This window comes from Neovison vison, chromosome 1 (genome assembly GCF_020171115.1).
Source record: "Neovison vison isolate M4711 chromosome 1, ASM_NN_V1, whole genome shotgun sequence".
In the NCBI taxonomy this organism is placed as follows: domain Eukaryota; kingdom Metazoa; phylum Chordata; class Mammalia; order Carnivora; family Mustelidae; genus Neogale; species Neogale vison.
The window spans coordinates 167,025,284-167,041,121 of record NC_058091.1 but is presented as its reverse complement, the minus strand read 5'-3'; the positions used below and the strand labels follow the sequence as shown (position 1 = coordinate 167,041,121).

The 15,838-nt window shown below is 57.4% G+C and overlaps 2 protein-coding genes across 2 annotated transcripts in view; one reads left to right on the top strand and one right to left on the bottom strand.

The window, feature by feature from the left end:
• Positions 1 to 5,891: 5,891 nt before the first annotated feature.
• SQSTM1 (sequestosome 1) lies at positions 5,892 to 15,755 on the top strand. The gene is made up of 8 exons (XM_044262464.1): positions 5,892 to 6,108; positions 7,857 to 7,952; positions 8,463 to 8,692; positions 8,806 to 8,947; positions 9,697 to 9,777; positions 14,139 to 14,350; positions 14,537 to 14,732; positions 15,517 to 15,755. Exons 1-8 carry the CDS (start codon positions 5,910 to 5,912, stop codon positions 15,666 to 15,668), a joined length of 1,308 nt encoding a protein of 435 aa, XP_044118399.1. The 5' UTR covers positions 5,892 to 5,909; the 3' UTR covers positions 15,669 to 15,755.
• Positions 10,260 to 15,838, bottom strand: part of LOC122915734 (MRN complex interacting protein) — a 32,812-nt gene continuing 27,233 nt past the window's right edge. The window contains exon 7 of the mRNA XM_044262489.1: positions 10,260 to 10,348. Coding sequence (XP_044118424.1) covers positions 10,340 to 10,348 — 9 coding nt within the window. The 3' untranslated portion in view covers positions 10,260 to 10,339. The remainder of the gene's footprint in view (positions 10,349 to 15,838) is intronic.

Below are 15,838 nucleotides of genomic sequence, written 5' to 3'. Positions count from 1 at the left end.
TTAATTTACAGGCCCTAGGTACTGAACCTAAAAGCGTAGTGGTAGAGGTAGATGCCCTGATGCAGGCATCTGGGAGCAAGACGGTCTGGAATGGGGGACAGGGTTTTGGAGATGAAGTCGATAGGTGCAGGACAACCTTCAGGGGATTGTATATTGTTGAGGTCGAGAGCGTGGACTAGAGAGGCAGCCTGCCTGGGTTCATAATCCTGATTCTGGGCAAGTTACTGAATCTTTTCTCTGCCTCTTTCCCTGGGGTGAAAAGTGGGGATAATAATCAGTCAGGATAGGCTTCATAACCGCACATTTCCATGATTTAATAACGGTATATTTCTCAAAGCCAGGCATCTCTCACGGGTCGTAGGGGAACTCTGGTTGTGGTAGTTCCTGCCCAGGCTGTCAGGTGCGACCGTCTGAACATTATGGGCTTCCCCGACAGGGACAGAAGATTTGACATTGGCAAATAAACACATGCTCTGGCCTATAAGTCTTATGGGGCTCTTGTCTCAGGTCCTGGGCTGGAACGAACGGTGTGACGTTACCTCAGGGGAGCAGGTAAGTTCATACATAAAATATTCAGACTGCTTCCTGGCAAAAGAGAAGCACTTGGTGAGTGTTTTACTGTGATTATCTGAATGTATGACCAACAGGAACCTGCCAGGGGTCTGGAGGCACCACAGGGTCACAGCTGAGCCCCGGGCTGCTGGCCGGCGTTGTGCAGAGGATCCTTGTCATTGGGGGCCCCGGGGCAGGCGTGACGGGTGGTCGGTAGTACTTGAACTTACCACTGACTGAAACCCAAATCAACTGGATCAAGGCATCTCGTGATACAGCGTCAGGCCTGCCGGGGACCAAGGAACTCCGAGGCCGAGGTCAGGGTTGGTGGCCAGCTAGGGTTACCCACCCAGCCCTGACCCGGGATGCCACAGTGCTCTGGTTGGCCAAGCTTGGGCATGTCCCTGTCCCACGCTCCACTTAGCCCTTGGAGATAAATGAATCCTTAAGGGACAATTTCCATCCTTAAAGGAAATTAGAAATGCATGTGAAATGCAACAGTGAGGGCTGTAAACTTCCTTCTCTCACCCGAACTTTTTTTTTTTTTTTTTAAGATTTTATTTATTTATCTGACAGAGATCACAAGTAGGCAGAGAGGCAGGCAGAGAGAGAGAGGAGGAAGCATGCTCCCGGCTGAACAGAGAGCCCGATGCAGGGCTTGACTCCAGGACCCCGGGACCTGAGCTGAAGGCAGAGGCTTTAACCCACTGAGCCACCCAGGCGCCCCTCACCCAAACTTTTATCAAGGGGAACTTCAGCCCCCGCCCCCACCCCTCTGCCTCCAGCTGCAGCCACCTGCTCTGCCAGGCCCAGATGCCTCCTCTGGTCTCTGTCTTGGATCAGCCTGGGATGCCTAAACCTGTCTAGGGTTGCTGCACTGTCTCATCATGGTCCGCTCCCCCATACCACCAAGCCTCTCCACGGATGATTCCAGAACCATCTGCCTTCAGGCTGGCCCCCTGGGGGCCCACAACAGTGCGCAAAAGAATGGGAGAGGCTTGCAAGGTCTGGCTCCATCGGATCTCTGGATCTCCGTCCGTGACACTGGTGACCCTTGTCTGAGCCTCCACCCAGGCGTGGGTAGGTTCTGAGTAATCAATGGCCTTAGGGGACCACCAGATCTGATGTGTGTGCAGTGGGGTTGCTCTCCTTGGTGCTGTAGGTGGGGAAAACCAGTGCCGTTGCTGGCATCTCCACAGGGGAAGGACCTACCCAGGGCTAAGGGCCCAGGGACACAGAATTGAGAGAGGGTTGGCCAATGGGCAACAGCAGTGAGGACGAGGTCCAGTCCAGCCTCTACCCAGGTGGCCTGTGGCTCCCTCCAGGGACTCCCACCTTGGGCCAAGCTCTGGCTGCACATTTGTTCCTGGCCAGGCACGCGGCAGGCATGTGGCTCAGCTAGCGAGGTCCCTAGTACCGCCTAGCCTGGGCACTGAGCTTGCTTGCTTTCTTCTTTTTTTCAGATTTTATGTATTTATTTGAGAGACAGCAAGCAAGCACAAGTCAGGGGAGCAGCAGAGGGAGAGAGGGAAGCAGGATCCCCACTGAGCAGGGAGCCTGATACAGGACTTGAACCCAGGACACCAAGATCATGACCTGAGCCAAAGGCAGATGCTGAACCGACTGAGCCACCCAGGTGTCCACGAGCTTTCTGACAAGTATTTAAACATACGGCCCGAATTGGGCCTTGGCGTGCTTCCTTTCCCTCATTCAGTGTTGATGAGAATGGCCTCCGCAGGCTGCTGCCCACGGAGGAGCACTGTCACGTGCAGAGGGTGTCCCTTAGTGGCCCCTCTGGGACAAGTGTCCCGCCCCCATGGGATGGCATGCAGGCAGCTGAGCCCAGACTGACGCTCCTGTCCTCCAGCTACATGCCCGGCAACTTAGCATTCCCGAACTTTCCAATCATGACGCCTTGCGGCTTTACTGCGTTTCCCTGATGGTGCACACCCTGAGCCCCTTTTCTTTCTTTCTTTTTTTTTTTTTAAAAACATTTATATATTTATTTTTGAGACAGCAGGTGGGGGGGAGGGCAAAGGGAGAGGGAGAGAAAGAGATTCCCAAGCCAACTCTGCTGAGTGTGGAGCGCAACCTGGGGCTCGATCTCTCGACCCGAGAGCACGACCTGAGCCGAAACCGAGAGTTGGAGGCTTAACCAACTGCACCACTCCTGTACCCAGAGCTCTTTTTCTTTTCTTTTCTTTTTTTTTTTTTTTTTTAAATTTCGTTTATTTGACAGACAGAGATCACAAGTAGGCAGAGAGGCAGGCAGAGAGAGAGAGAGGGAAGCAGGGCCCCCGCTGAGCAGAGAGCCCCATGTGGGACTCGATCCCAGGACCCCGGGATCACGACCCGAGCCGAAGGCAGCGGCCCAACCCACTGAGCCACCCAGGCGCCCCAGAGCTCTTTTTCTTTAAGAACACCCCCAAACCCACCCCGCCCTCACCCTGCCACAGCCCCCCACACCTCTTGGCTGGGCTGTGGACTTTTGCAGGAGGGGTTAAAAGGAGGTAACATCCAGTGCGTTTTCCCAAGGGGGTGCTCAGGAAAGGCCTCCCCCCATGGAGGAGATGCCAATGCAGGAGGAGGAGGGAGAGTTCCAGATAGGGAGGAGCCTGGGGAAAGTCATCAGGTAGAACGAGTTGGCAGGATCCGGAGCCAAGGAGGGGGTGTTCCTCCCTTGTGGAGGACGGTGTGGAGCTCCCACCCACGAAGCATACTGTTCCTCCACGGAGAAATAAGACTCAGCCCTCGGACCCCGAGCTGGGTTCTGGAGGAACCTAATCCCCTGTGAGCCTCAGTTTCCTCAAGGTGGCCCAGAGCATTGTGGCCGGAGTCCTGCCATGGCCTTGTCTCTGGTTGCCCCAGCACCCACCTGTAGGCTTGACTCCATACCCCAAAGAAAATACACTGAACATCAGAAATCCGTGGTCAAGGGATGGGATTACTTTTGTAAGGGAGGAGGCCTTGGGGGTTTACAACCTAGAGAGGGCAATGAACCCAGTCAGATGACCCCCCGGCCACCCCTGCTCCTCCCCCAGAAACTCCTGACTCATGTCTCTCTCTGCTCCGCACCTCAAACCCTACTGTAGTCTCCTTCCTGACATCCCAGCTGATGTCCCCAAAGGCAGCCAAATCCCAGCCAGCTCCCTGGGAGGAGCCCCATTTCTAGTCCCATTTCAGAGATGGGGAAACTGAGCGGCTTCTCGTATGCCTGAAGGTGACAGAACTGGTGGACGGTGGGTCTTCTGATTCATGTCCCAGTGGGCACAGGGGAGGTTCATGGAGTCCTGGGAGGGGACGGCAGCAGATCTCAGAAGGGGGCCTGGGACCCCAGGGACAGGGTCTGGCTGGCTCTGGTCTCCCTGCTGCCACTGGGGCCTCTGTGGGCTCTGGAGTACTGCTCCCTACTCCCCACCTCGGCGGCGTGGCTGCCTGTTAAAATGTCACCGAGCTAGGTGGCAGTGGGGCGGGGATCCCCCCTGTTATGATGGGTGGTCATGGGACACTGACTCATTGCTGGTCAGACCACCTGACCTCTCCCCGCAGGCGAGAGGGCCCTGCCAGGGGGTTCCCCAGCTGCAGCCTTGTTTACTTCTCACTGGCCTTGGGGGAGGAGAGGAGGGCAGGGCCAGGGCCAGGGCTCTGCTCAGCAGGAGGGCATCCTGGGAAGGCCAGAGCAGGGACTCTCCAGGGGTGGGGGCCTCCAGGTTGGCTTCCCTGGGGCCATTTCCTGCCACCCTCTTTCCCCCTAAGCTCTCCATCCGTCCTCGAAAACCCACCACAGTCCCCAAAATGGGGCCAAAAGTTCAGAAAGCAAAGGAGGTTCTGGCGGCAAGTGTCTATTCCCCCTGCTTATTTGGACAGGGCCTGCACCTCGAGCCCTTCCTGAGACCCGAGGTTCCCAGGGCCCCCGGGCTTTCCTTCTGCACCCCCTCACTCCGATGAAGCCACTGAAACTTGGGGGGAGTGGGAAGCTGGGCTCTGGGTCAAGGCTGCCCTGGGACACCTGTGGGCCGCGGCAGCCTCTGCCCAGAGCTGATCCTTGTCCATCCTCTGACCCTGGGGCAGTGGGCATCAGGTGCCTTTCTCAGGCTCACAGCAGGGATGCAGGGAAGGGCCTGCGAGGATATGTCATTTTTAAAGGGGTGTGCCTACTCTGGAGCTCCTTGGGAAGGACCATCTACACCTGTGGACAGGTCCCTGCTGTGTTCCCATAAGCAAATCACCTTCACACCTGACAGCCAAGTCCACCCACCCTTCCCTTCTGGGTTTCCCATCCCTTGAGGTTTTTGCCTGCTCCCCCAAACCCCACCATGAGAGGACATGACTCAGCAAGTCTGCCTTCTACTCACAGGACCCCACCTGGGAGACTGCATAGGGTGACCTACCCTTCTTGCCCACCTCCTTGGAAGACCCTCCCCCCACCTTCCTCCAGACCTTGTGAACGGTGGGTTTGGTTCCATAAAACCATGTTTCTTGGTTATTAGTTGGACAGCTGTTGGTCTGACTCCTGGAATGCCCATGTGGCCAACAGGCCCGAGGCCACGCCAGCCCTTTGGGCACCACCTGTGGAGCTGAACTCTATGCTGACCGGCTGGGGTCGGGCTGCCCTTGGGGAGTCTCTTGGGCTATAGTGAACACCTGAGGACCACTGAGGCACCAGGACCAGGTGGAGGTAGGAGACCCCGTGCTCCTGAGGCACCTCTCAGCCTTACCCACCAGGAGCTCCTCTGATGCTCAGGCCCGACTGCGGGTATGTCCCTCACTCCAATAAGGGGCCATCATGGAAGATGCTGGAGGCGCTGGAGCGGGATGCCAACTGAAAGCCGACTTCTTCCAATGGATGGGAGGCTGTGAAGAGTGAAGTGTCCCGCACAGGACCTGGGGAGCCAGTTAGTTCTGGCCTGGGGATTCGGGCCGCTGCGCTGGGCATCTCCGGCGGCCTGTGTTCTGCTTTGCTGAGTCACGGTCAGGCCCAGGCCTGGGAGGGTTCCGGGGCGGGACCCCCGTGGGTGCTTTCCCGCAGGTGAGGAGGTCGGAGCCCAACCTTAGAGGTCGGAGTCCCGGGAGGGCCTCTTGGGGTCCCGGGGGCACTGAGGACAGTAAGGAGGGGGTCGGCTGTAGGGAGGTGCGGGACACCGTGAGGGGATAGCGGGGGTGGGAGGGCGACACACGGGAGGGGGCAGCGGGCTCGGGGCCTCGGCAGGGCGGCTCGCGCAGGGCGGCGCGGAGGGGCGGGGCGCGGAGACCGGGCCCAGGAGGCCGGGCCGGGCGGGGCTTCCCGCGATCCTTATAAAAGCGCTCGCCCGGCGTCATCGCGGCCCGGTTAGTCCTCAACCTCCGGACCGGCAGTGATGGCGTCGCTCACCGTGAAGGCCTACCTTCTGGGCAAGGAGGAGGCGGCCCGCGAGATCCGCCGCTTCAGCTTCTGCTTCAGCGCCGAGGCCGAGGCGGAGGGCGCGGCCGGGCCCGGGCCCTGCGAGCGTCTGCTGAGCCGGGTGGCCGCCCTGTTCCCGGTGCTGCGACCCGGCGGCTTCCAGACGCACTACCGCGGTGAGCGGGCCGGGCGCCCTCGGGGGGCTGCGGGGAGCCGTGACGCCGGCTGGCCGGGCAGCACGGGGCGGGGCAGGCGGCTGCCTCTGCTCCTCCGGCCTGGGGGCGCCCGCGGGGTGGGGGTGGGCCTGGGCCTCCCGGCGGGGGCCGGGGCCGCAGACCCGGGGGCGCCGGCCCCTCCCCCCTCCCTGCCGTGACGTCGCAGGTCGGGGCCCGGGCGCACTGGGGCGTCCTCGCCTGCCGGCGGCGGGCACTCGGATTACGCTGACCGATTGCTGCGGCCGAGTAGGGGCTGCCTCGGGCCCGGGAAGAGCCGGCCGGCCGCGGAGGAAGGGCTGGCGGAGGAGGCGGGCCAACCAGCACAGGGGCGCGTGCAGGCGGCTAGTGCGGGCGGACGAGGCAGCCGGGGGCGGCGCCGGCGGCGGGGAGGAGCGGGCGGGAGCGGCCTAGGAGCGCCCTAGGAGGGCCCGAGGCCGACTTGGGTGCGGACGTTCTCCAGCCGGCCGTGGGACCCAGTCGGGCGGTCCTGCAGCAGCGTCAGCGGAGATGCCCGGGAACGCGCTCCATCTCTTGCGGCGCCGGTGTGGGCCCTGGCCTCTGGGGGTGGGGGCGGGGGAGACGGTAGGGGCCGGTCGGGGGCGGGCAGCCAAGGCCGGCCCCGGGGAGGGGCAGTGCCGGGCCCTCCCTAGGAGCGCTGCCAGCTGGCCCGCCGGGTTCCTGGCTTGTTTGTTTTTGTGACAGCTTCATGGAGCTTTAATCTACTTCCCGTGTAACTCCCCCATTGCGGGAACAGTTCTAGAGCCTTTTACATCATCTGAGAAAGGGCCTAAGGTTTAGCTAAGGCATAGGTAGCTCTCCTCCTCCTCTGCTCTAAGCAACCGCTAATATTTTTCTTGATGGATTTCCTTATTCTGGACGTTTCCTGTGGACAAGGAGCCCTCTATTTTCCTTCTCTTTTGCAACCGGCTTGTACTCAGCGTAACATTTTCGAGGTTTAGGGATGTTGTAGCTGTATCTTGTGCCGAATAACAGGCCATTCTACGCACATAACCACGTTTTGTTCGTCCGCTCCTTAGCTGGTGGGGGTTTGGGTTATCACGTTTTGACGCTGTGCTTGTTCTTATGGCAGATGTTGTGTCCTGGGCCCACAGAGCTGGCCCAGCCTGCAGGTGCCGGGCCTAGTTTGGCCTGCATGGTGGGACTTCAGCACCGTTTGCAAAACTGAAAATCAGAGTACATTACAAATCCTGTAACTTTATTGGGGGCGGAAGCAGGCAGGTGGACTCCTCTTCTTGGCTTTCTTAAAAAGCCAAAGGCCCAAGGCCTTTGGAGGGGCTGGGCCCCCAGGAATCCGTCACGGGTAGGGGTCTGCTACAGTTGAAGATGGGTCTTGGCCTGGCCAGACATGGACCGAGGCAGTGCCTGCTTAAGGGGCTGCTGGCTCAGAGGCAGAGTGGCAGCTGCAGTACGCACCCCCAACTGCCCCCCGCCCTCAGCACCCCCCATTCGCTGGCACATGCTCTTTCTCCCGTGGGAACCCAGGGCCCATGTTGGAGAGCTTACCTTCCAGGCAGTGTCACAGTGAGTGGGCAGTCTGGCCTCCGCCCCACCGGGCACTGGCTCACTCAGGTGTGCCTCAGTTCCTAGGCCTGCATATGCCCCTCTAGTACCAGCCTGCGTCCTTCTCAGCAGCTTGGGTCCAATTGAGAAGCCTCTGGTGCTCAAATGCTGTCTTGTAAACAATCTAGATGAGGACGGAGACTTGGTGGCCTTTTCCAGTGACGAGGAACTGACCATGGCACTGTCCTATGTGAAGGATGACATCTTCCGTATTTATATTAAAGGTAAAGGCTTGTTCTGGGGGCCCCCTGAAGCCGGGTGCTTCTTGCTGAATAAAACCTGATTGAAGTTCTTGAGCAATCCCCTCTGAGGAGCAGGGAAGGTCCTGGGGTTCTTTAAGAGCTAGACTCCGTCCTCTCTGTGCTTGGCCTGAGAGAGGAGTCCCACAGGGGCTGGGCCTGGAGATCTCTGGGTTCACTCTTGATGCTGCCCCAGCCAGGTGCCACAGGCAGCTTTGGGGATGCAGTGGGGCTTATTTTAATGGGAGGGGGCAGCACTCCCTGCGGCCTCTTGCTTGCCTGGGCCCCCTGTACTGGGTACCAGGCACAGGACTGCGAGCCTCATGGCAGGTTCTTGGGTCCCCCTGCTGCTGTCACTTGAACAGCCGGGTTGCACAGGGACCCCGTGTCTGGAGAGCAGGGCCAGGGGTCCGCTCACTGCAAGCCCCCCACCCCCCAGTGGGGATGAGCGGGAACTGTGGGGTCCCACCTTCTGGCTCTCTGCCCTCCCTGCAGAGAAGAAGGAGTGTCGGCGGGACCACCGCCCCCCGTGTGCTCAGGAGATGCCCCGCGGCCTGGTGCACCCCAACGTGATCTGTGATGGTTGCAATGGGCCGGTGGTAGGGACCCGCTACAAGTGCAGTGTCTGCCCGGACTACGACCTGTGTGCCGCCTGCGAGGGGAAGGGCCTACACCGGGAGCACAGCAAGCTGGTTCTCCCTGCTGCCTTCGGCCCCTTACCTGAGGTGAGCAGGGCTGCACTGCAGGCGGGGTGGGGGGCACGGAGGGCTAGGGGCTGGAGGTGGGGGAGTCCTCTGCTCTGGTGTCACTGGGCCCCTCTGTTCCTCCCCGCCCCCAGGGCTTCTCACACAGCCGCTGGCTGCGGAAGCTGAAACACGGGTACTTTGGGTGGCCCGGCTGGGAGATGGGCCCACCAGGGAACTGGAGCCCGCGTCCTCCCCGGGCAGGGGACGCCCGGCCCAGCTCTGCGGCAGAACCAGGTGAGGCTTGCGTCTGCTGGCTTCTGACGGGGGAGGTGGTCAGCTGGCGGCCTGGGGGCCTTCCCCATGTCCTGCAGTCTTGCATGGCTGTGGTGGTATCCCTTAGCTCACAGAGCCCTGGGGAGTGGGGAGCGTCCCCCTTTCTCTTCCTTGCACACAGAGTGCCCGAGGCTGCTCATTTGCCTGTACTAGCTGAGTGCTCAGCCCTAAACTACACCCTCATCAAGTTTTTTTTTTTTTAAGATTTTATTTATTTATTTGACAAGCTTCTGATTTTTAAAGTGAGCTCTACACCCAGTGTGGGGTTTGAACTCCCAACCCTGAGCTCTGAGAGTTGTATGCTCTCCTGACTGAGGCGGCCAGGGGCCCCTGCTCAAGTATTCTGGAGCACAGTCCGGAAGTGAAGAGCTTTAACATCTGGCTTGTGTTCCAGAATTCTGGATTTTGGTTTTATTCTGATCTTATTAACTTACTGTCTTCTGATGTCCTCTTTCTTTGGAACAAAGGTGGGGATGTTTGATCCTGACGGGGTTTGAGCTAGAACGTGGTCAGTATTGTAAAGCGCAAGAAGCAAATCCCCCGTGGGCTGAGCACCAGGGGCACACAGGAGCCCGGAGCAGTAGAGAGTTTGGGAAGGCTGCCAGGACAAGACCCCCTGGGGATGGGGGGCACCTGTGAGGAAGGTGATAGGATCATAACAGGTATTGTTTGTACATTTTTTGTTTTTTTTTTTTTTTTTGAAACTGAAGCTGCTGGTTCGTCGGAGGATCCCAGTGTGAATTTCCTTAAGAACGTAGGGGAGAGTGTGGCGGCTGCCCTGAGCCCTCTGGGTAAGTGGTGGCCTCTGTCCTTTGAGAGCAGCAGTGTTTTACTTGGTGAGGGGGTGGCTGTTGGGTTGCTTTTCACCACCTGGGTCGCAGTGGAGGAATGGGGACTTCCAGGCCCTGAGGGCTAGCCAGCATTTGTCACCTCATGCCAGTCTTCACCGTGCGCTGCACCACAGGCCACTCAAAGTTGAATTCCCTGACACTTTCTGGAACTTTCCCTGTGGAGTGAAGTGGAATCCACAAGTGTTAGGTTGGGATGATTCCAGTAGCCTCTGCTACAGGGCTGGGCCCTGCAGCAGTGGGAGTCCACTAGGACTAGGATTTCTGGTTCAAGGGTGCAGTGGACCCATGATCTCTGACTAGAGTCGAGCTCCGCTTTGTGACTGCCATGGCAGCGAGTGTCCAAGTGTGAGTGGATGCTGATGGGAAGGGGAGGCAGGCCTGTTCTTGCCCCCAGCTTGAGGGCATTTCAGCTCCCCCTCCTTTGGGCGGGGACGGTGCTCAGTGGGGACCTCCTGGTGTTGCTCCTCCGTGAACCTGTGCGGACTGCAGTTTCACACTGGAGTTAAAGGCTCTGGAGAGCAAGGAAAAGAACGGATGTTTTTAATGCTTTCTAGCAGGATAGCAGAGGGGCGGTGACCAGGTTCTCATCAGGAGACAAGCTGATGCTGAAGCCCAGCTGCCACTTGAGATGCTGTGACAGGAGGCATGATTTAGGGGGACGGGAAGCTTCTCTTTGGAAGCTGGTAAATGGCCAGTGGTTCTCAAGGCTGGCTGAGCCTCTGAATCACCAACAAGGGGGTGTTTTGTTTGTTTTTTGGTATGTTTTGGCGTATGGAAACTTACCTAAAATTATTCTGAAGAACAGAGTCTTTCGCTAAAACAACAAATCGGACAAGCTGGGGAGTCCCAAACCCCATTCTAGATCCAGGTAGGGAATCTTGAAACTGTAGAGTCCCAGGTCCACCTTCTGGATTCTGGCAAATTGGTTGTGGGTCAGGCCTGGCAGCTGTGAGTTTCAAAGGCTTGCCAGGGACTTTGAGTTCCACTTGCTGTCCATCGTGAGGCCCATCTGAGTGTGTGGCCTGTTTCAGAACTTGACCCGATTTCCCACTTAGGACAGAGGGGAATAATTTTGGCCACGCTCAGAGGTGTAGGATAAGGGTAAAGGCCTTTTCAGGTCTTGCAGAGCGGATGGGAGTTGCTATGTACCCACTAGGGAGGAGCCTGAAGCTCTCGCACAAGGACAGTTTCAGTACCTATGCCTCTGAATGGTTTCAGTTGAGGAAAGCCACTTGCGGAATTGATTAAACTCAATAGAACTCTGGGTATTTTCCTTCTTAGGAGGTCCTGACAGCTAGGATGACTCCTATGCTAATGGCCTAGAAGGGACTCTTCCCAGAGCAGGGGCCCAGAGGGACAGCCAGTAACACCTCCCAGAGGGTGGACTATATGAGTGACTCAGCAATTTTAAAGCACAGCCCCGAGGCCTTGTTTGGTAGGTGCCCTGAGAGCCAGCTGAGCAGGTCCGCTGCTGAGGCCCGGGACCGCTCCCAGCCCGAGTTTGCAGTCACTGACCTCTGCGACCCAAAACCGCAGGTCCTTTCCTTGTCCCAGGGTCTTCAGAAGACCCTCCCCTTCACAGGCTCTGGGGAGGCAGGCCACAACCAGTGGTACAGTCTGTAAGCCCCTAGGTCTCAGGTTATCATCTGTTGGAGAAATTGGGGTTCTAGAATCTCTCTGGTTCATTTACGAAGTCCTGTCATTTGTCCACATAGAAAACTGAGACTGTGTATGGGTGTTTATTGTATGTCCTTCCAACTTTTCTGTTTGCTTGAACTTTTTTTTTTTAAAGATTTATTAAAAAAAAAAAAGATTTATTTAGAGCACGTGTGAGGGAGGGGCAGAGGGAGAGAGAATCTCAAGTAGACTTCCCAGTGAGTGCAGAGCCCGATGTGGGTCTCTAGCTCATGACCCTGAGATCATGACCTGAGTTGAAACTAAGTGCCCAAAAGCTCAACTGACTAAGCCACTCAGACACCCACGCTTGAACCATTCATGATGAAAAGTTGGGGGAGCATAGAAGGAGAAAAAGGACTTAAATATTCAGATGAGGGTATTGGTAGCTAAGCCCGCTTTTATCTCTCTTGGCTTCTCACGCTGTACCAAAGTAGCAGTAGAGGGATTAAACACAGGAATATAAAGCAACATGGACAAAGAAAAGGGGGAAAAAGTGCTAGAGAAGGTAAGAAGACCTCACGCTTTGAATGGTGGGAAAAGAGTTTAAGGGTGGTGACCAGCAGCGTGGAAACCCACGTGCCTGCTCAGGGGTCCTCCTGGGGCCTGTCAGGAAAGGCCAAGGAACTGGGTAGGGGGTGGTGTGGGTGGTTGAAGGCCACTCTTAAGGATCACGTCGAGATCACTGGCTGGTCCTTGCCCACGCACGCATGAGACCTGGTGCTTTGTTGCTGGAGTATTTGACACAGGGAAGCTTCAGCCCTAGGGACACAGGGCAGGGTGAGGCACCAGCCTGAAATGGGGCCCCGTGAATGGGCAGTGGACCTGGCTGGGGCGTCCCTGCTCAGTAGAGGCCAGACAGGCCAGAGCCAGGTCCCACAGCTTTGCCACCTGGGATCCCGCTGCCTGGCCAGGCACTCAGCCCCCCTCCAGAGGGAGATGAGTGATGGCTCTGGCCCTCTGAGAGGGCCTTGGTAGGGTCCAAAGGCCACGGTCTCCAGCCTTTTGGGCACTTCCTGCACATGGACGAGAAGGAACTTGGGGTCGGGCTTTACAGGAAAGAGAATGTCAGCGTCCAGCTTTTCCATCCTTGAAAAAAGAACAAGATACAACTGGTATCTTAAGAACAGATAAACAGTTCAAGAACATCTTTTTTTTTTTTTTTTTTTTTTAGAAATTAAGAAAAATAGCCAGAAAAAGAACTTAAAAGAAGGCTTAGATTCAAGGTCACTTTAAGGAAATACTCCAAAAACAAAATAGAGGTGAGAAGAGAAAAAAGGTGAGAAGAATCAAGGATTAATTCCCAGAGGCCCAGGGTAGGACAGCTAATAGGAATTCTGTGAAGGGAGCAGACAAAACTGAAGGAAGGAAATGAACAAAGAATATAAGACCATCTTGGCCCAGAGGACATTAACCTCTAGATTGAAAAGGACTCCAAGTGCCCTGGACAGTGACCAGAAAAGATTCCACTCCAGACCTCATTGTCCTGGAACAGAGCCCTCTGGAGAACGGGAGGCTCTGGAAATGCTCCGGGTTACTGTAAGAGCTTGAGAGTTCCGGGGGCTAGTTCCGGGGGCCGACACCAGAAGACTGAGGATCAGCCAGTGACTGTGAACGTCTAAACAGAACTGGCTTCTCAACCTCGAGTGCCATTCCCAGCTGAAACGCTCACGTATGAGGGCAGAGCAAAGCTGGATGTAGTGGCGTTCACCTGATCGCTGTGTGTGGTTTTCACTGAAGAGTTTCTGAAAGGACAGGGGAAGGGGAGCTAAATGTTGATCTAGAACAAGAGGCAGTGAACTCAAGCCATCAGAAAAAAGGCGGCGTGGGGTGAAAGCTGTCTTTGGGGAGTGGGCAGGCTGTGTGTTGGGGCCAGGAATCTTTGCTTGAGCCTTCTGGAATGGTCAGAGTCTAAGCTGGGGGCATGTGGCCGTCTGATTAATTAAAAACAGCATCAGTGACTCTGCCCTCCGTCCCCTCAGTGGGCATGTGCACCCTTGTGAGGGGCTACAGGCGACCTGCTGGCTGGCCCAGGCTTTCCTCCTAGTGGGCTTCCCACAAGGCCAAGCAGGATTCTTGGGTTTCCTGTCACTGCGCCGCAACCCCCCACCCAACGTGTGAGGCTTCATGTGGTCCTGGGTGCGGTGGCTGGGGCTCTCTGGCCACAGCTGGTATGTGGCTCCGTTTCTAGCCCGCTGCCCACATGGGGCAAACGGGCTCTTTATGGGCTTTCTGGCTCCAGTGCTGACCTGGGATGTTCACTGAGATTAAGGTTGCATTAACTTGGAAGAAGAGGAAGGGCCAGTAAGGTGCACAAGTCAGCAGACATGTGCCGGGAGCCAAGGTTTGGGGCCAGGATATTGGCAGCAGTTAGCCCTTGGGGATCCTGAAGGTCAGGTGAACGGCCATCTGCCTTGTGGCAGCAGGGAGCTGGCCTTCCTGCTCTGGCTGTGCTATCCTGTGCCACCCCCCACACTGTGGCTCCCCCCAGTATGCTGGGTCCCCTCCCCACTACTCTGTGGGGCCCCCTCCTACGCTGTGGGGCCCCCTCCCCACTATGCTGTGTCCCCAGCCAGGAGGCCCTCCGGAGACCTCACAGGTGTTTGCTTCCTCCTCGGTCTCCGCAGGCATCGAAGTGGATATTGATGTGGAACACGGGGGGAAAAGAAGCCGCCTTACCCCCGTCTCTCCAGGCAGCTCCAGCACTGAGGAGAAGTGCGGCTCTCAGCCAAGCAGCTGCTCTTCAGACCCCAGCAAACCAGATGGGGACCCGGAGGGCGCGGCGCAGTCCTTGGCGGAGCAGATGGACAAGGTTGCCCTGGAGTCAGGGCTGCCCGAGGCAAGTGCTTCTTACCTCGACCCCCGACGCGCACACAGTCCACCAGACGGCAGAGGGCCGTCTAGGACATTTGTGTTGTTCTGCAAACCCGCTGCTTGAACATTCCTTACCATTTGCAGGAGTGGAGGCTGGGGGCAGGTGGGCTTGGTGCGGGGGTCCTTTGTGCTCACAGGGTTTCTGTTCCAGGAGCAGATGGAGTCGGATAACTGCTCGGGAGGAGACGAAGACTGGACCCATTTGTCTTCAAAGGAAGTAGACCCGTCTACAGGGGAACTCCAGTCTCTACAGATGCCTGAATCTGAAGGGCCAGGCTCTCTAGACTCTTCTCAGGAAGGGCCCACAGGACTGAAGGAAGCTGCATTGTACCCACATCTGCCACCAGGCAAGTGGCTTCAAGCAATTGTTTCTGCCTTTTTCTCTCTGAACATTCTCTCCCCTCCTTTTAGCGTCCGGACCCAGAATCATGAAGGCCATGGGACTTAGAGGCCACCTCCATTTTCCCTGAGGAAGGTGTTGACCTCTGGGCGGGGTCCATGGCCAGGGTCCCTTTGGAGCTAGGCAGGACGCCCAGCAACGTGGAGAGGTGGTGTGTGCACGGCAGTAAGGCCCGGTGGGGACTGTGGCAGCCTGGAACACAGCTGAGTAGCAGGGGACAGCTGATCCCTTGCTCAGGCTTGTTATTCATTAGAGAGTATGAGCAGGGGGAGGGGCAAAGGGAGAAGCAGGCTCCCTGCTATGCAGGGAACCCAATGCGGGCCTCGATCCTTGGACCCTGAGATCATGACCTGAGCTGAAGGCAGACAGTTAACCGACTGAGCCCCTAGGCAGGTGCCCTGATTTTTTCATTTGGTTAATGGTTGGGAAGAGGTCAAGATGTGAAAACTGGAAGAAGGTCAGATGTCAGTATTCGGGTCGGAAGTTGCCGTGGATTACAGCTGCGGCCTTCTGTTCAGACTCTGCGGTGTTTGCTGTATTGGCAGAAGCGAATTAGGAGTCCATACAGCCTTGCAGAGCTGCTCAAAATCCTCACCTTCTGGCCTCTTCTGGAACGCGCTTGTCTGGCTGTCTGGGAGGGTCACTATGCTGGGCAGAGGGCTCGTGGAAGGGCTGGTTCCTTGGGCGCTGGCTGGCTGCCCCCCTCATGGCTTCTGTCCTCCTCCTGGCAGAGGCTGACCCCCGGCTCATCGAGTCCCTGTCCCAGATGCTGTCCATGGGCTTCTCCGACGAAGGCGGCTGGCTCACCAGGCTCCTGCAGACCAAGAACTATGACATTGGGGCGGCGCTGGACACTATCCAGTATTCGAAGCACCCGTTGTGACGGCTTCTGCCCCCGGTCCCGTCCCCCTTCTTGTCTCCTGGTCGTGTTGAGCTAGTGTAGAACAGCGGGGCCCCTCTCAGGGCCAGTTTCTCTGCATTCTTCTTCCAGAATCTGGGGGTGGGGATGCACCAAGCCATCCAGGGCAGTAGCGCAAGTGATGGGAGGGGGAG

Coding starts and splice junctions, on each gene's coding strand:
- SQSTM1 (XM_044262464.1), top strand. CDS start 5,910: ATGGCGTCGCTCACCGTGAAGGCCTACCTTCTGGGCAAGGAGGAGGCG. Junction 7,953..8,462: donor CTTCCGTATTTATATTAAAG/GTAAAGGCTTGT, acceptor CCCTCCCTGCAG/AGAAGAAGGAGTGTCGGCGG. Junction 8,948..9,696: donor CAGCTCTGCGGCAGAACCAG/GTGAGGCTTGCG, acceptor TTGAAACTGAAG/CTGCTGGTTCGTCGGAGGAT.